Source organism: Dipodomys merriami, unplaced genomic scaffold (assembly GCF_024711535.1).
Source record: "Dipodomys merriami isolate MVZ:Mamm:240054 unplaced genomic scaffold, mDipMer1.0.p SCAF_24, whole genome shotgun sequence".
Taxonomy (NCBI): domain Eukaryota; kingdom Metazoa; phylum Chordata; class Mammalia; order Rodentia; family Heteromyidae; genus Dipodomys; species Dipodomys merriami.
This window is the reverse complement of record NW_027203826.1, coordinates 19,301,446-19,319,080: the sequence shown is the minus strand read 5'-3', so window position 1 is coordinate 19,319,080 and position 17,635 is coordinate 19,301,446. Positions and strand designations below refer to the sequence as shown.

General features: G+C 36.9%; 1 protein-coding gene across 2 annotated transcripts in view; it reads left to right on the top strand.

Moving 5' to 3' along the window:
- The window catches only part of Xpr1 (xenotropic and polytropic retrovirus receptor 1), a 128,892-nt gene extending 114,137 nt beyond the window's left edge, over positions 1-14,755 (top strand). For both annotated transcript variants that reach the window (XM_070034329.1, XM_070034330.1), the window contains 3 exons: positions 1,616-1,755; positions 3,620-3,841; positions 8,867-14,755. In XM_070034329.1, coding sequence (XP_069890430.1) covers positions 1,616-1,755; positions 3,620-3,841; positions 8,867-8,927 — 423 coding nt within the window. In that variant the 3' untranslated portion in view covers positions 8,928-14,755. The remainder of the gene's footprint in view (positions 1-1,615; positions 1,756-3,619; positions 3,842-8,866) is intronic.
- Positions 14,756-17,635: the final 2,880 nt, after the last annotated feature.

The window sequence follows — 17,635 nt, the reverse complement described above, 5'->3', positions numbered from 1 at the left end:
ACTTCATTCAGAAATAATTATACAGCAATATGAACCATGGCATCAGTTCATAAAGATTGGTAGTTCAATAATATTGAACATCACATCTCAGGTTAAGGAACCATTTTGTTACTCCATATTAGAACATACATTTTCCCTCCCTCTTGATCTTAAGTCATATGTATTCCTCCTGAAATTTTTTGGCAGTTTCCATGCAAGTTAACTAGGGATAACTTTAAAGAAATTGTAGTTCTTAACTTATGACTAATAATGAGTACACTTAACGTGGATTTTTCTTGAAAATATATTATCACTATATTAGAAGTATGGGAGAAGAGAGCAGAGGAGTCTTTGTGGCTATATTAAAATCCTCTTAATCTTCACAAAATCTATGTAAGGCTATTGTACAAAATTGACTAATCAAGATAGAACAGTACATAGTAATTAAATATGGAAGGTAGATAGTATAATAAGTAACTACAAATTTTGAAAATGTTTCTAGGGAATGGGGGAAAAAATAACAAGAACATGGTTGCTTTTCTGTTAATAGCCCTCCAAAAATGGCTAATACTGCATTGTTAAATGCTAAATCTTAGTACATAGTAGTATACAACAGTTCTAGTTCCCAGAATTGTCTCGGCCTTTAAATGCATAATAAAGAAATTATTGGGGGTGGGGAAATTTAGCTCAATGAGTTTGGTCCTCAACTCTGGGGAAAAAAAAATGTAAGAAAGGAAGGAAGGGAAAGAAAGAGAAAGGGTGGGAGGAGGAATAAGATAAGGAAGGGCTGGGGGGCGATGGCTCATACCTGTAATCCTAGCTACCCAGGAGGCTAAGATCTGAGGATCACGGTTCAAAGCCAGCCCAAGCAGGAAAGTCTGTGAGACTCTTATCTCCAATAAAACCACTATAAAACCAGAAGTGGCGCTGTGGCTCAAGCAGTAGAGTGTTCGCCTTGAGCTGAAGAGCGCAGGGACAGCACCAAAGCCCCAGTTCAAGCCCCACGACCGACCAAAAAGAAAAAAAGAAAAAAGAAAAGAAGTAAAAGAAGGAAGGGGGAAAGAGAGAACAAGAATTTTTAATGAGCATATCCATAAATATCAAGATCAATTGGCAGTTTGTGTATTTAAGACTAGATTACTAAGTCCTCAATACTAGTCCCCGTGAGTGCCTCTTCCTCTGCAAAAAATAGAGCATTTCTTAATTCCAACCATGTTTGTGAAATCTAAGCTTTGTAATTTGAAAAACTGAGTGCAAATAGTACAGTCAATAAATCTGTTAATACTCACTAATGTTAGTTATTAGTCATTAGCATATCATGTTCCTGCTAAAATGTAATCCAAAGTGATCAAGGTTCTCTTTTAGCTTGTATTTCTGGGCGCTAGAAGAGAGTCTGATATACAATATAAGACAAATATATATGTTAAATAATTACAGACACTTAGTATTACTTCATTTTGAATGATGTACCATTAAAAGAAATTATTTGATATCTTCCTAAAATATATATCCTCTCTAAAATTAGAATGTAACTTTTTTTTCTTCATGATTCTATTGATGTGGGTCTTACATATTTGTATGTTTATTTGTGAGAAAGGTGATAGAAAACATACTTAATTTATTTATTGTTCATTAGGCTTACTACTACTGTGCCATCATAGAGGATGTCATACTGCGCTTTGCTTGGACTATCCAAATCTCAATTACCTCTACAACTAAGTTGTCTAATGTTGGGGACATCATTGCAACTGTCTTTGCCCCCCTTGAAGTTTTCCGGTAAGCATTGAAAAGTTTATCAGATTCTTTTTACATAAAACATGTTCAATACTTTAATTAGAATAAATTATAACAGGTGATAAGCTTAAATTTTCCTGCTGTTCTCAAACTTCTGATCAGCCTGTGAGTTAGAAAATCTTACTTAAATGACTTGGAGATTAATGCTTGTTAAGTTAAAAATAATTATTGATGATTTCTAAGTTTTAAGAAAGGGGCTCTATTGAGAGTTATGAAAGGAAATTAAGAGGTTAAAAAGGCTTGGAATGGCCAGGTCGGTAATCCTAGCTTCTTGGAAGGCAGAGATCAGAGGATTACAATTCAAGGCTAGACCTGACATAAAAGTTCTTGAGACTTCATCTCAACCACTGGCTAGGCATGGTGGTATACTCCTGTTAGCCTCAGTGATTTGGGAAGGAGCAACAGGGAGGCTCAGGCCAGGCAAGGCCGGCATAAAGTGAGTCCTTGAAAATAACCAACACAGAAAGGGGCTAGAAATATAGTTTCAGTGGTAGAGTATCTGTCTAGCAGGTGTGAAGTACTGAATTCAATCTCAATGACTACAAAAACAAAAACAAAAAACAGCTTGGTATAGTTATTAAAATCCTGTAAGAATTAATTTTTACAATTTATTCCTGTTTTTGTATTTAAAGTCTTCCTAAAAGTATCAACAGCCTGACATATCAACATAAAATCTAAGAGAAAGCACAAATCCCAAGATAAGCAGCATCCTAAAACTGCTTCTTTACTACAGAAATTTACCCACTATGGAAGGTTTGAGTTTCAGTAGTTATTGACAATTGTATATGCATCCAATAACATACCTTGAAACCACATAAAGCAAAAGTTACCGATGCTAAAAAGTAGATTAACTCATACTTTTAGTGGAAGGTTTTAACATACTTCCTTTGGCCTGGGCACTGTCCCTCAGCTCTTCAGCTCAAAGTTAGCGTTCTACCACTTGAGCTACAGCACCACTTCCAGTTTTCTGGTGGTTTATTCGAGATAAGAGTCTCATGGACTTTCCTGCCTGGGCTGGCTTTGAACCATCATCCTCAGATCTCAGCTTCCTGAGTAGCTAAGATTATAAGTGTGAGCCACTGGCGCCTAGCCTGATCACCTCTTTATAATCATCTTTGGCTCACTCACCATAATCTGTCCAGACCACACCACCCTTCTAATTCATTTTTAGCTGTTCTTTTCTCCTCTTACCTATTTACTGTTCAGGCAATAGAATGATCTTTTTTATATAAATCAAAATTCTTCATTTCCATTGTTTTCTATTACACCTGAAGTAATACCCTCCTCTATCTCTCCATCTTCTGCATTTTAACCTCACTTGTTTTACTCTAGCCCTAAGGACTTTCTTGGTTTTGTTTCAGTACACCAAGACATTTTCATCATCTGTTTTTTCTACTTAATACTTGCTTTTCCATTTTTCTCCTGACTTATTTCTTTGTATCATTCAGAATTTTGCTAGATGCCATCTCTTCAGAGACACTTTCCCTAACCAATCTTATGATAGGATATTCTCTGCCCTTTCCAGTTTTACTTTCTTCAGAACACTTTCCATCAAATGAGTTATTCCTTATTCTCTCTACCAGTAAAATAAAGACAAAGGCTTTGTCTCATGCCTCCTTCCCTTACAGTAGATACTCAGTAAATATTTACTGGATAATGTGAAACAGTGGAACTTTATAAAACCACATTCTTTGAGTCCACGTTTGTTTTCCTACCTTCATCCCTACTCCATCTTTATTTATTTATTCTAGACTAATTGCTTGTGTGTCCATGAATACTCTGGGAGGTTTATAGGTGATAGTAATTAGTATATTCATATTTATGAGGAATGTGTTTGCTCTACAAGGCGTTTTGTGTGGAACTTCTTCCGTCTGGAGAATGAACATCTAAATAACTGTGGTGAATTCCGTGCTGTGCGAGACATCTCCGTGGCTCCACTGAATGCAGATGATCAGACACTTCTTGAGCAGATGATGGACCAGGAAGATGGGGTTCGAAACCGCCAAAAGAATCGGTCATGGAAGTATAACCAGAGCATATCCCTGCGCCGGCCTCGCCTTGCTTCTCAGTATGTATAGTTTCCAATTCTGTAAGGGCTTTGACATTTAGTAACATTTAATCCAAGAAGTTGTTGGATTGAACCAAATGAATTTGCTGTTTTTTTCACCATTATTCACTTACAAAAAACATTGTGATAAACAGCAATTTCATATGATCCAATTTACACCTTAATGAGTACATAGAGTAAATGTCATTCAACTCATTACCTACCAGTTAGGCATTAAAAGGTAAACTGGGGAAAAATTTTGTTGAATGATTTATTTTGAATATGTTATACTAAAAATCTTCAAGCTATCTACTTTAAGAGTCCTGTCATCTATGTAATCTTTGACAATTCCCTTAAATTCTCTATTATCCCTCTTCTGGAAATTAAAATTAATATAGTTTCTGCACAAAGAATGATTAGCAGGACTAAATTTATTATTAGATTATACCAGTTCCTTTACAAAAAGAGATTATAAGTATTACTGAGTATTATTAAATACCTATAACATCTTATTATAGGTAATATAATATATAACAATGGTGACTGTGTATTTCTAGAATTAAAAATAAATATAGAGTATATGGTAAGTGCATTTGAAATTTTAAACAATTGATAGCCTAAACAGTAGGAATAAAGGAGGAGATTTTTAAAGGAATTAGGCCACAAGCCCAGTAAAGAGTATAGAGGTGGAAATGAGGGGCAGAAAGGAAAACCATGTGACTAGAGCAGTAGTGAGAAAAAGTTAGTTGGATAAACATAAAAGTATGATTACCAAAGATTGAGAAATACAAACTTGATCTTGTAGGCAGGAAATAGTTTTAATCGCACTGTGAAAAACACATTAAGAGAGGGAAGGCCTGAAGGCCTGAGACCAATTGGAAATGATTGTAGTATTTGGAACTATGGGACAGTAAACATTCAGATTAGACATAAAGAGGCATTTTAAAGGTAGGGTGAAAAAAAAAGCTCTGTTTGTTGTTTGTTTGTTTTGTACATCCTGGGGTTTGAACTCTGGGCCTGATCTCGTTTTGCTCAAGGCTAGTGCTTTACCACTTGAGTGACAGCTCCATTTCTGGCTTTTTCTGTTATTAAGTGAAGATAAGAGTATCTAGGAGGGAAGTGGCGCTGTAGCTCAAGTGGTAGAGCGCTGGCCTTGAGCTGAAGAGCTGAGGGACAGCACCCAGGCCCAGAGTTCAAGCCCCATGACCGACCAAAAAAAAAAAAAGAAAGTTGGGGGGGGGAGGGGGGAGGCTGGGAAGTGATGTGAAGGGTAAACAAAGGAGGAGACTGCAGTGCTTGGTAAGAAATGTACGCATTATCCTGCCCATGCAATTGTAACCCCTCTGTACAGTATGTTCACAAATAAAATAAAATATAATTTAAAAAAAAAAAAGAAAGAGTATCTAGGAGCCAGGCGCTGGTGGCTCACACCTGTAATCCTAGCTACTCAAGAGGCTGAGATCTGAGGATTGTGGTTTAAAGTCAGCTTGGGCAGGAAAGTTGGTGAAACTCTTATGTCCAATAAACCACCAGAAAACCAGAAATAGTGCGGTGGCTAAAAGTGGTAGGACACTAGCCTTGAGATGAAGAGCTCAGAGACAACGCCCAGGCCCAGAGTTCAAGCCCCACGACCGACACGCCCCCCTCCCAAAAAAAATAAATAAATAAATGCTACATATAGGAAATACATGTTATGGCTCACGTGGTAGAATGTCAGCCTTCAGCAAAAAAAGTTAAAGGGACATCACTCAGGCCCTGAGTTTAAGCCCCAGTACCAGGACAGACACACACACACACACACACGCACGCACGCACGCACGCACACACACACACACACACACACGCACGCACGCACATCTCTACACAAATGAATATTTGCAGGAGTGTTTACATACCATTGCTTTCAGTGATGATAAAACAAACTGATGGTCAATAAAGGGGATCGTGGTTCAAAGCCAGCCTGGGTAGGAAAGGCTGTGAAACTACTTAATGTCTAATAAACCACCAGAAAACTAGAAGTGGTGCTGTGGTAGAGCTCTAGTGGTAGAGCTCTAGTCTTGAGCTGAAGAGCTGAGGGACAGCGCCCAGGCCCAGAGTTCAGGCCCCATGGCTAACCAAAAAAAATAGAGTATCAAGGATGTTCCTGCTCAGGCTGGCTTAGAACTGTGATCCTCAGATCTCAGCCTCTTATTTAAATAACTGTCAAATATTAGCAATATGGGACTAAAAGTGGTTAACTGAGAAGTTTGAAAGAAAACATCATTATTGTTACAAAATACAGTGTCTACTTATGCTTTCATATAAATCAAACAGCCAACACCAAGAGTAAAGGAAACAAGGAGTTGGAGGGTAGGGGGGTGAAGTGGCATAATATACAAGCCCTTTAGTGTCCCCAAAGCTGAATGTGGAAGTAAAAAACTTACATTTAGAAAGTTTATAAAAGGAATTGGAGAGGGCGAGGGGGGGGTTGCAATGCTGGGGGTCAAGCTCAGTACCTCCACATGTGAGGCAAGCACTCTTATCACTGAGCTACAGCCTCAGTTCTTTTCTTTTCTTCTCTTTTTGTCAGTTGTGGGGCCTAAACTCTGGGCCTGGGCGCTGTCCCTGAGCTCTTCAGTTCAAGGCTAGCACTCTACCACTTGAGCCACAGCACCACTTCCAGCTTTTTCTGCTTATGTGGTGCTGAGGAATTGAACCCAGAGCCTCAGGCATGCAAGGCAAGCACTCTACCACTGAGCCACCTTCCCAGCCCCTACAGCCTCAGTTCTGTAGGAACTTCTCAGTAACGTATAGTTGAGAAAGATGCACAGGAAACCATCAGGAGACACATTCTAAGAGAATTAGGCCTGTGACAATTAGAGTAATTTACATGATAGCTAAAACTCATTGATATTAATAATTGCTTCTGTCGATGTCATTTTAATAAAATACCAATTTACTTTAAAAAAAAATCTCAGCCTCCTGAGTAGCTAGGATTACAGGCATGAGCCACCACTGCTCCTCTTTCTTAATAGGATAAAAATTTCTAGCCAGGCACCAGTGGCTCATACCTGTAATCATAACTACTCAGGAGGCTGAGAATTGAGGATTGCAGTTCAAAGTCAGCCAGGTCAGGAAAGTCTGTTAAAATCTTATCTCCAATAAACCACCAGAAAATGGCAAGTGGTGCTTTGGCCAAGTGGTAGAGTGCTTACCTTGAACTAAAGAGCTCAAGGATAGCACCTAGGCCCATAGTTCAATCCCCATGACCAACTAAAAAAAATTCCAAAGGTTTAGATAGGAATTTAGACATTCTCTGAAAAGAAAGGAGAGAAAAATAAAAGCAGAGAGCAAGAAACTTGCAAGAGATAAACACATAAATAAAAGGCAGAGTGGTAAAGAAAATTGATAGGAAGAAAATCAAAGGGGTTTTATACCAAGGAAGTAATGTTTAAAGAGGCTGGGGTAGAAGAACACTGAGTGGGTGGGTATACTTCGCAAGATAAGTACCACTAGAGGCTAAAAGAAAATGTCTTACATGATGTGTGATCTGTTAGCTCCTGATTTTCAAAGTGCAATCTTCATGATTTTCCAGCAGAGGGAAGTCTAATCACACTATTTCAGAAACTAGCAGGCTTTTAAGCAATTATGTTCAATTTCAGGTGTTTAGTAAAAACACTGGATAACTAGACTACAGCCAAAGGAAGATATTTAGAGTAGAGCAAGCTCGGTGCAACAAAGGTAGTAAAGGAATCTAATGTGACAAGATCTGACTCTGAGCTCTAACTTTATAATTTGTGTGACCTTTAGCATACATCTTTAACTTTGTGAATGTCAACTTCCCCCTCTGCCAAGTAGGAATAATGATTCCTATCTCATGAAATACTGCTTATATCTTATGAGGTTCATAACTTGCAGGATATGTAAACATTACCTAATCTCATTTTTTTATCCAGTTCAGGAATGTCTTTTAGGCATCTTTCAACATATGACCATTTTGTGCTAATGGCCAATTAATAGTGATAATGGAGTCTGTAACTATATGAAACACCTGCTGAATTTTATTGTTGGATATAGTGGTAGATGTTGTTGGCTTAAATTTCCTCCAACATGATTTATTTAATAATTTTATTATATGCTTATTATTCTATTTGCTAACTCTCCTAGTTTTTCAGGCTTCTTCAGGTAGTATTTTGCTTATCCTCATCATAATTCCTTATATTTGTTTAATGCCTTATTGATGCTTTTTGTACCCATTTCCTCACTTGATGGATAAGCACACTCTCCATGAGGTGAAAGGATTAGTAAATGAAATAGGTATTCCTACTTTACAGATATGGAAATGGGCATTCCAAAAGTGATGTTTGGCCGGCCACCAGTGGCTCATGCCTGTAATCCTTGCTACTCAGGAGGCTGAGATCTGAGGATCACTGTTCTAAGCCAACCCAGGCAGGAAAGTCCTTGAGACTCTTATCTCCAATAAACCACTAGAAAACCGGAAGTGGTGCTCTTGCTCAAGCGGTAGAGCACTCGCCTTGAGCTGAAGAGCTCAGAGATAATTCCCAAGCCCAGAGTTCAAGCCCTGCAACTGACCAAAAAAAAAGGGAGCAACCCAAAAAAAAAAAAAAAAAAAAGTAAGGTTTGGTCAGTCAAAATTAGTACTCAAATTTAGATTTTTTTTTTTTTGGTCAGTCGTGGTACTTGATTGAACTTGACTTGTGTTTGTTACCTTCCCCATAGAGTTTTTCTAGTGATACCTTGAAATTGAGTATGAACCCCAGAAATAGTGTGACAATTAGAGTAATTTACATGTAGATAAAACCCATTCATATTAAAGCATTTTGATAATTGCTTCTGTTGATGTCATTTTAATTTTAATTTTACCTTAAAAAAAAAGATCTCAGCCTCCTGAGTAGCTAGGATTATAAGCATGAGCCACTAAGTGCAGTAAATAATGCCTGTTTAGGATGTTTAGTGGTGGTAAGTTTGGAAATGCACCTAATTCTATGAGTATGTTTATATATTAGTAATGAACTAAGTGCTTTTTTTTCCTCTTATTACCACTAGATCCAAGACTCGTGACACTAAAGTATTGATAGAAGACACGGATGATGAAGCTAACACTTGAATTCTCTGAAGTCTAGATTAACATCCTGGTTTTCCTACTCTACGATTCTTTCCTCGACCAACGCAACCTCTAGTACCTTTTTTCCAGCTGAAAACAGGAGAAAAAAACATAACACATTTTCCGAGCTCTTCCAGATCGGATCCTATGGACTCCAAACAAGCTCACTGTGTTTCTTTTCTTTTCTTCTGGTTTAATCTTAATTTTCTATTTTTAAAACAAATACTTCATTTTGCCAATTAGAGGATGTTTTAAGAAACAAAAACATAGTATCTTATGGATTGTTTACAATCACAAGGACACAGATATCTATCAAGATGAAGAACAGAACAGGCATTGAAAGGACCCTCTGATGGGATAGTATGGAGATGTCTCTCAGCTTCTGCTTTGCCGGTTTTGACTGGTTGAAACCGGACATTGGTTTTTAAATTTTTGTCAGTTTATGTGGAGAATTTTTTCCTTTCCTTTCCTTCATACCCAGCACAAAGGCACTGGCTGCACTTGCAGGAAAAGTGCAACTTAGAGCAGTACCTTCATTCATGAAGCTACTTTTTAATTTGATTTAACTTTTCTTATTTGGGGGAGGGTTGTTGGGGGGGTGGGCAATATGATGTATTTGTTACATATGGTTTTCTCATTATTTATGAACTTAACCATAAAAGAATGATATAACTCCTGTGCAATGATAGTGATAACAGTGAAAGAAGGTGGGGGAAACTAATGTTGGATGGCATTTATGAGTCCCACATACCTCTTTCAGGATACAACTTGCACCAGTTTGACTTTTTCTCTTTCTAATTTTAAGCCAAAGTTTTATTACTAAATTTTAAGTTGCTGCTGCTTTAGAGTCCTGAGCATCTCTCATAATAAAGCATCCCACACGCTTCTATACTCCTACTAGTTGAAATTCATGTAAGAGGTTCTGGTACTTAGTTTTTTAGAAGTAGATGTGGACTATGTTTGCCCACATCCCAGCCATAACAACTAAAATTATGCCTTACTATGCTCCAGCATGTAGGGGAATTGTAATACAATACTAACTGAGTTGAAAGACAGCTATTTTGGAGGTTCTTCACACCAATACTAGGTATTTTTTCCTCTGCTCTTACCCACTTAAGCCAGAATTTGATCAATTTTTAAAAGTCCATTGTGGGGAACCATATACTGTTGTGTATAACAAGTGTGTCCTCCATATTATATTGCTACATATTGCTACAAAAGACCTTGTTAGCAGTTTCTGCCAGCAGTTTTAAGAAATAACCACTGAGTTTTTCTGCCCTGCCATGGTAGAAACCTGAGCTAAAATGTTGCAATCTAAACCTGGTCATACATAAAAATATATATATATATTCATATATCAGACTAATATGGTCTGTATACAATACCAATTCTCACTTGCTTTTCTCATTCCTTTTCCTCCTAAGATGTCCATTAAATTTAGCATTTCATGGTTGGGGTGTAGTTCAGTAGTGGAAATACTTGCCAAGAAAATTAAGGCCCTAGGTACAGCCTCAAGCACTGAAAAAATATACACATATATATATATATATATATATATATATATATATAAAATCTACCAAAATTAATATAAAACTATTAGGAAAAAGTAGTCTTTTAATGCCCACTCAAGACCCAGATGAAGTTCCAAAGTCAAACATCAGTAGATTCATGAAAGTAAAATTTTATGACATTTACATTTATTTTTAGACCAAGAAACAACCAAGTAGAAAGGCAGCTGTTAACAGTTCCTCTTTGTTAACATCATGCTTACTACTCTTCAACTTAGGTTTTTGTTATCAGACCTTCTTCTCTGTATCATAAAACTTCACTCCCTGCTATTGATAAATTTCTATCAGTTAACTGGCAAATTTTTTAAAAGGGGTTTCTTACATTTTTATTCTGTTAAGCTTCCAAAATTTGTTCCCTGTATGAACTGAAATTTTCTTTTTCCTGAAAAATCATACAACTTTGTGGCTTCTATGGCTATCATTTGTTTTGCCAAGCAATCCCTTTCTTAAGACAGAAGGGAAATGTTTACTTTTTCTTAATTTTAAATAAATCCTGCCTAATAATCAGTGGTGACAATATACTGAGACCTTTAGTAGATAAAAGGCTATATTATTTCTACTTTAGAATTTTTCCCTAACCTGTTTTTTTTATACTTTAAAACTTTGAGGGAACTATTACTAGTCTATCAAGCAATAGCAGTAATTATTAGTATATGTAGGAGACCAGTGGTCAGTCATTTCTTAGACAAAATTGCTGGTACTCTGTATCTAGAGCCACTTGAATTGTCAGCTCCATTCTCTGTTAGTGAATCTAGATGATGGCACAGAGAAAATCTTACATTAAATGCTGGTATTTCAACTCCTGGTTTTTACTTCAGTGTATCAAATGGATAGTTCTTTCTCCTCTAGGCCCCATCAGTCTTCTTTTTTCATAGGTAATACACTGATAAAAAATACATTTTTTTTCTTTTTCTGGTATGTTTGTCCTGTTGGTGTATAGGCTGTATTTGAGACAAAGTCTCAAATACCTACTTAAACATCCATTTCTTTCCTCTTAGAACTGTAATGAGAAAAAGGACATCCCTCACCAAAAGTATTTGGAAGACAAAGTAATACATGTTTACATTCTTTCCCTCATAAAAAAAAGTAATGCACCTTTTCCACCTTTTCTGTGCTCTAGTACTTGTGAATGTAATATCCTGCCTAAAATTTTATTGGAGACTCGTATATACTAAAACTCCTGATAGCTTCATTCTTAGTTTAATCAAAGGTGTAAAATATGATCTGATATAGAAATTCTAGTGTTTTTATTTGAGAACCACTCCATTTTTAATACCAGTTAAAATATCCCCCAGAGGAATGAGGAGAAAAACTCTAAACAAAAGAATAAAATTCACTTTTTAGCTTTATGTAAGTATGAAAGCACTTGTGTATGCAGAGAAATTAGAAAACAACGATGTTTCATTTGGTAGGCACTATTTTAAGCACTCTCACTTAAGGCTGCCTGTCATTAGACTCCTTAGGCAAACGGCTTCACTTCAGACTCAGAAACTAGCAGTCAATAGTAACCTATACTAACTGTTAAAGAAGGAAAATTGTGGCCAGGATCCATGACTCAAAATGCTTTTCTGCTATTTTAACTGAGCTCTTACTGGATTTGTTCACATATGCTAGCTTTCTACCATCATTAGATCAAGTACATTGACCAGAAAAAGCTTCTCATTCGTTTCTGAACAGGTGAACTAAGGTAAGAACACACAGCAAATTAGCAGACATATGGTTGAAGAGTAAAAAAATAATTTTGGATATAACAGAGAAGAGTGGAAGACGTTGGACCTTGGCAGTAGATGCAGGGCCATTTGAAAAGTGTGTGAGCTCAGTGACATGTTGGTGATGCCTCTCCAGACCTCTCTCCCTGATTATGTTGTGGAGAAAGAGCTGCCGTGGTAGATGTTCTTACTGTTCCCTCACTATTTTACCTTACATTCTAAGAAAAAGAAGATATATATATATATATATCCGTGACATTTTATTCAGAAGCTTAGGATTCTCTGAAGTGATTACACTTTTATTTTCTAATCATATATCAAGTTATTCTTTTAATAGTTTGCATAAAATTTACCTAGCTCAAAAAAGTCTGTACTTACTACATAACACTTAGGTTTTTTTTTTTTAATTAAGATGGCTTCTTAGATTTAAAAAAATGTTGAATTTTTAGTTTTCTTAGCCACAAAAATCACCATACTTTTCTCAAATGTAACAAACCAGTGTCATTACAGAGACCAATATTATTCAGGTCAAAATAGAATTTCTGGTAGAACATTTGGAAAAGTTAGTTAAAGGAAAATGAATCACATCTACTTGATTCATTTTTTTCTTTTCCTCCCTCCCTCCCTCTCTCCCTCCTTCTCTCCCTTCCTTCTTTCCCTTTCTTCTTCCTCCTCCCCTCCTCCTCTTCTTCCACCTCTTCCTCCTCCTCTTCCCCCTCCTCTTCTTTCTCTTCTTTTTGCCTGTCATTTGCTAAAAAATGGACAGTAGTTTTCTAAATTACTATAACATACATACCTTTCTATATTGCTTATGTACATATGTATGTACATAGAAGGTATGTAATATACATACCTTTCCAATATCAGCCTTGATACTAAATAAAATGTCCCAACTTTCTGCATTGTAATTTTTTAAGTCTATGCAGTTTGAGAGCACATGCTATGTGGGTTAGAGTTGATTATATTACTAGCATAAGAAGTTTTGTGTTCTTAATTATTATGTATCAACAGTCTAACCAACATTAATTGGACTCATTAAATTTTAGAAAATTGAAGAATCTCAGTTCTGGGAGAGCTAAAGGTAGTATATATAAGCTTGTCTGGCAATGGAGAAAGGCCCACTCATTGGCATTACTCATGATGAAGTGTCAGACTCTTGATACCGAGTTGTTGCTCTGAAATAATCTAGAATATATTTTCTTCATAAAGGTGTAAGAGGAAGTGAGAGTTTTCCCTGAAGCAAGGAGAATCACTGTACTAATTTTCAGCTGAAGTATGTTTCCTTGTAGCAACCTTTGGCTTATTTTTTTTTGGGGGGGGGGGGTCCAGTCGTGGGGCCTGAACTCTGGGCCTGGGCACTGTCCCTCAGCTCTTCAGCTCAAGGCTAGCGCTCTACCACTTGAGCCATAGTGCCACTTCTGGCTTTTTTCTTTTTTGCTTATGTGGTGCTGAGGAATCAAACCCAGGGCCTCAGGCATGCAAGGCAAGTGCGCTACTACTGAGCCACCTTCCCAGCCCACTTTGGCTTATTTTTATCAAATCAGTGCTACCTTCTTCAGTTTTCTGTATGGTGCCATCCACTTAAGAAGGACAATCAAAAATAACCTATTGTTTGCCTTGAATTCAGTATGTGTGCTAATTGCAGTGTCATCTTACCCACCTTCAACCCAGTTACTTGGCTGAATACTTAATTCCTTTCCTGTCTACCACCAGAAATCACGATTACAGCCCTCAGTACTATTAGAAAGATGTGGACTTACAGAAAGAGCAAGAATTCCATCTCTCTGTCCCTTAATATTTATCTCTGAATTCCCACTCAGTAATTTACAGATTGTCCATAGCAGAGCCACCATGTTAAGAGTAGGGAAAAGGATTGTGGGGAAATCTGTTAAGGAGTAATTGCTCCTAAAATTGTAATTCTTTTGAACTGTAAGGTACTGTTGTGAAACACATTTCAACTGCAAAAAGAACAAATCTCTTTAAGCTTGATCACATTGTGAATATTAATTTCTTGCCATTTTTTGGATTAGCACAGAAGCTTGTATCATTGACGAGTATTTAGAAGGGAATAGGGTGAAACCATTCTCTCCTTCTACTCAAGTTTCCTTCACACCCATACCCCCATTCACAGTGTGTTGGTCAAATAATACTATTCTATGAAACCCTGCACAATAGTTGTGGAAAGTAACTATGGATTGTGTTTAGTCCTCTGTGGGTGATTCTTTCCCTCTTTTTTCCCCTGGCTTTCTTACTCTCCACTCTGATAAATGGAAAAGGTGACGTCAAAGAATTGATCATTTTGCTTGGACTTATGTTGTACCTGTGACTATGCTATTTGCTGTCTCCTTCCTTTTTAATATGGGTAGAATTCTTACGACATGTGGAGTTCCCTTCTTGATAAGTAGGCTAAATGCACAATGTGGTACTGTTTTATAGTTTCTAGATGGATGTATAAAGCAAAAAGTTAATGTGGTTATGTGTTTTTCAAAGAAAACAAGTGATTGATTACAAAACTGTCCTTTTTTCATTATTACAAGCTCTCTGTTTTCCAACAGTTTGCTGATTCCTTTGTCGCTGGTGAATGGTTTGTGTTACTGTGTGTTTTTCTTCTTTGGATTTCTTGGGTTTCTGAACTTGATTCCCTTTAGAACTAACTTGTATATGGGTTTAGCACAAATAGAGTACAGGAGCAATTTTTTAATTTATATTTTTAAAGACATTTTTATTGTAAAAATACTGTACAGAGGGGTTACAGTTACATGCGCAAGGTAATGAGTACATTTCCTATCAAGCATTGTCACCTCTTCCTTTGTTTTTCCCCTACCTTCCCTTCCCTCCCACTTCCACAGCTACACTCCTCCCCCCTTCCCTGCCTAAATTTTAAAGTTTGTTTTTCAACATAGTGTCTTGTACATCTCATTGTTATCATGGGTCAACCTGTATCCCTATTTAGATATTTTGTTTTTTCCCTTCCCCTCCCCAAGCTAGAGAAATGTATATACAAGATGCAGGGCACTGACATCAAATACAGTGGAAACAGGGTTATACCGTGGGGGAGGAACATACAAAGAAACAAAAAAAAAATCACATGGTACATTATAAATACATTAGGAACAATAGCAAGCAAGAAAAAACCACTTGTGTCCCTATCTTGGGGTTCATTTCGCTTAACATCATCGTATGTACATAGCTTTTTGACCTTTTCTGCTTGTCCCAGATATATACTAGTTATTGCAAATAAGGACCTATGTTTCTTTGGGCCTACTTTCACTTAATTTAATTTTTTCCAAGTCTTTCCATTCAGGAGCAAATTTTTTAAGTTATTTTACTAAATTAAAAAAATAATTTTAAGCAACCTTCTTTCTGTAGGTAACACATGAGGTGTGAATTTAAAGTAGTGAGATAGATGCAGCAAGTCCTTTATTTGTCTCACACAAAGAATCTCAGATATTAAATGAAATGATATGTCTCATTACATGTTGGAGAACAAGACACTGGTCATCACTATATGTCTGTGCCCTGTGTGGAAGCATAGCGTAGAATTCTAAGAAAACTGACAAAATTTACTGCCCTTAAGACTGAATAGAAATGAAAAGAGAAATGTAAAAATGAAAAGAGAAAAGTAATTTATTGGCTAAAGCATTAAAGCCTTTTTATTGTATTTTAATGCCATGATCTATGTTCTATGTAAGCAAAACAAGCATGTAGTAACAAGGGGTTTCCAAGCCAAAGGCATGATAAACTGAATATATATATATATGAATCAGTAGATGCCCAACATCTCACTCTATAATTTGTTAACACATAACATTTGCAGTCCTGTATTTTTTGTTGTTGTTGTTTGGTTTTGATTTTTTTGTCTTTCTAGAGGGACCTCATCCCTGTAGCATTGTATTATCTGAGCTAATCTTCCAGCCATACTTCTTGGTTATTTTGGGGATGAAGTCTAATGTACTCTTCTGATTTTGAACCATTATCCTCCAGACTTCAACATCCTGAGTATCTGGGATTACAGGCATGAGCCACAAGCACCAGCTGCCTGTTGTCTTTTATACTTTCCAAGAATATAGTATTGCAATTACAAGTGAGTCAGTGAGCCATCTGAGTTTATTTAAAAAACAAAGACCCTCAAGCTACAGTCACAGTCCTAGATGATCTTTGAAGCCCATGCCCTTCTTACCTTAGATATATCCAGAATCCTTGGCCTTTTGGTAATCATATGGGTATATTTGTGGGGGGGTGGGGGTGGAGGGTGTCTACGAGTATGCATGCACGTAACAGTCCTGAAGCTTGAACTGAGGAGTCTGGGTGCTGTCCCTGATATCTTGTGCTCAAGGCTAGTGCTCTACCACTTGAGCCACAGCCCCACTTCACCTTTTTTGGTGTTTAATTGGAGAAAAAGTTAATTTTCCTGCCTGGCCTAGCTTCAAACTCTAACTCTCAGATCTCAGCTTCCTCTGAGTACTAAGATTTCAGGCATGAGCCACTGGTGCATGACTTTTAATCATTTTATGAGTAACAGTTGTAGAATTTTTTCAAAGGTTATGAGAACAATGGCCAATTTTATACTTTCTGATCTACTACTTCTAGTTTTCCACCTTTTCCCATAAGGATATTGTGAAGTTCCTAGTCTTTCTTTTCTTAATTTACTGTGTGTAAATGACTTTAAATTTTTGGTTGAAGTTGTTTTCATTATCATTAATTTCAGGGCAACAAGAAAGTAAGTTTTTCTAAAGTACTGGCAAATTTTCTGAAACCCTGGCAAATAAAAGCCAGACTCCTCCAGGTGTCAGCACTCCAAGGTAAGCTGATTTTTCTTTTTAGATACAACCACCCCTTCCAAATCAGATATTGGAGTGCATTCTGATTTCTCCATTTTCGTTTTGAGCTTTTTTTGTTTTTGTTTTTAGGTTCCTTTTTTATTTATTTACTTTTGTTATAAGGGTGATGTACAGAGGAGTTACAATTACATAATTCAGGTAAAGAGTACATTTGCTTTTGGACAATGTCATCCCTTCCCTCACTTCCTCCCAGTTTTCCCCTCTTATCCCCATCTAAAAGTCATATAGTTCATTTTCAGTCTAATGTCTTAGGTGAGTACCACTGTTGCATTTGTTCAACCTTTGTCCCTCCATTTCTGTGGCCCCCCCCTTTTTCCTCCCAAAGACATAAATGAAAAAAAGAAAAGCAAAAATAGCAACAAAGAAAAAACCTCTTGTTCTAATTTCCTGGAGTTCATTTCAATAAATATTATATGATCAGAGGCACATAGGCATTATGCCTTTGCACTTCTCTCCTAAGAGTATCCTCCTTTGGTCTCACTATGTATAAATGTCTAGAGTCCCTTATAATTTCTCATGTCCCAGTGTATTCTAGATCTAGCTTCCACATCTGAGAGAAAATACATGCCGTTTCTCTCTCTCTCTGAACTTGG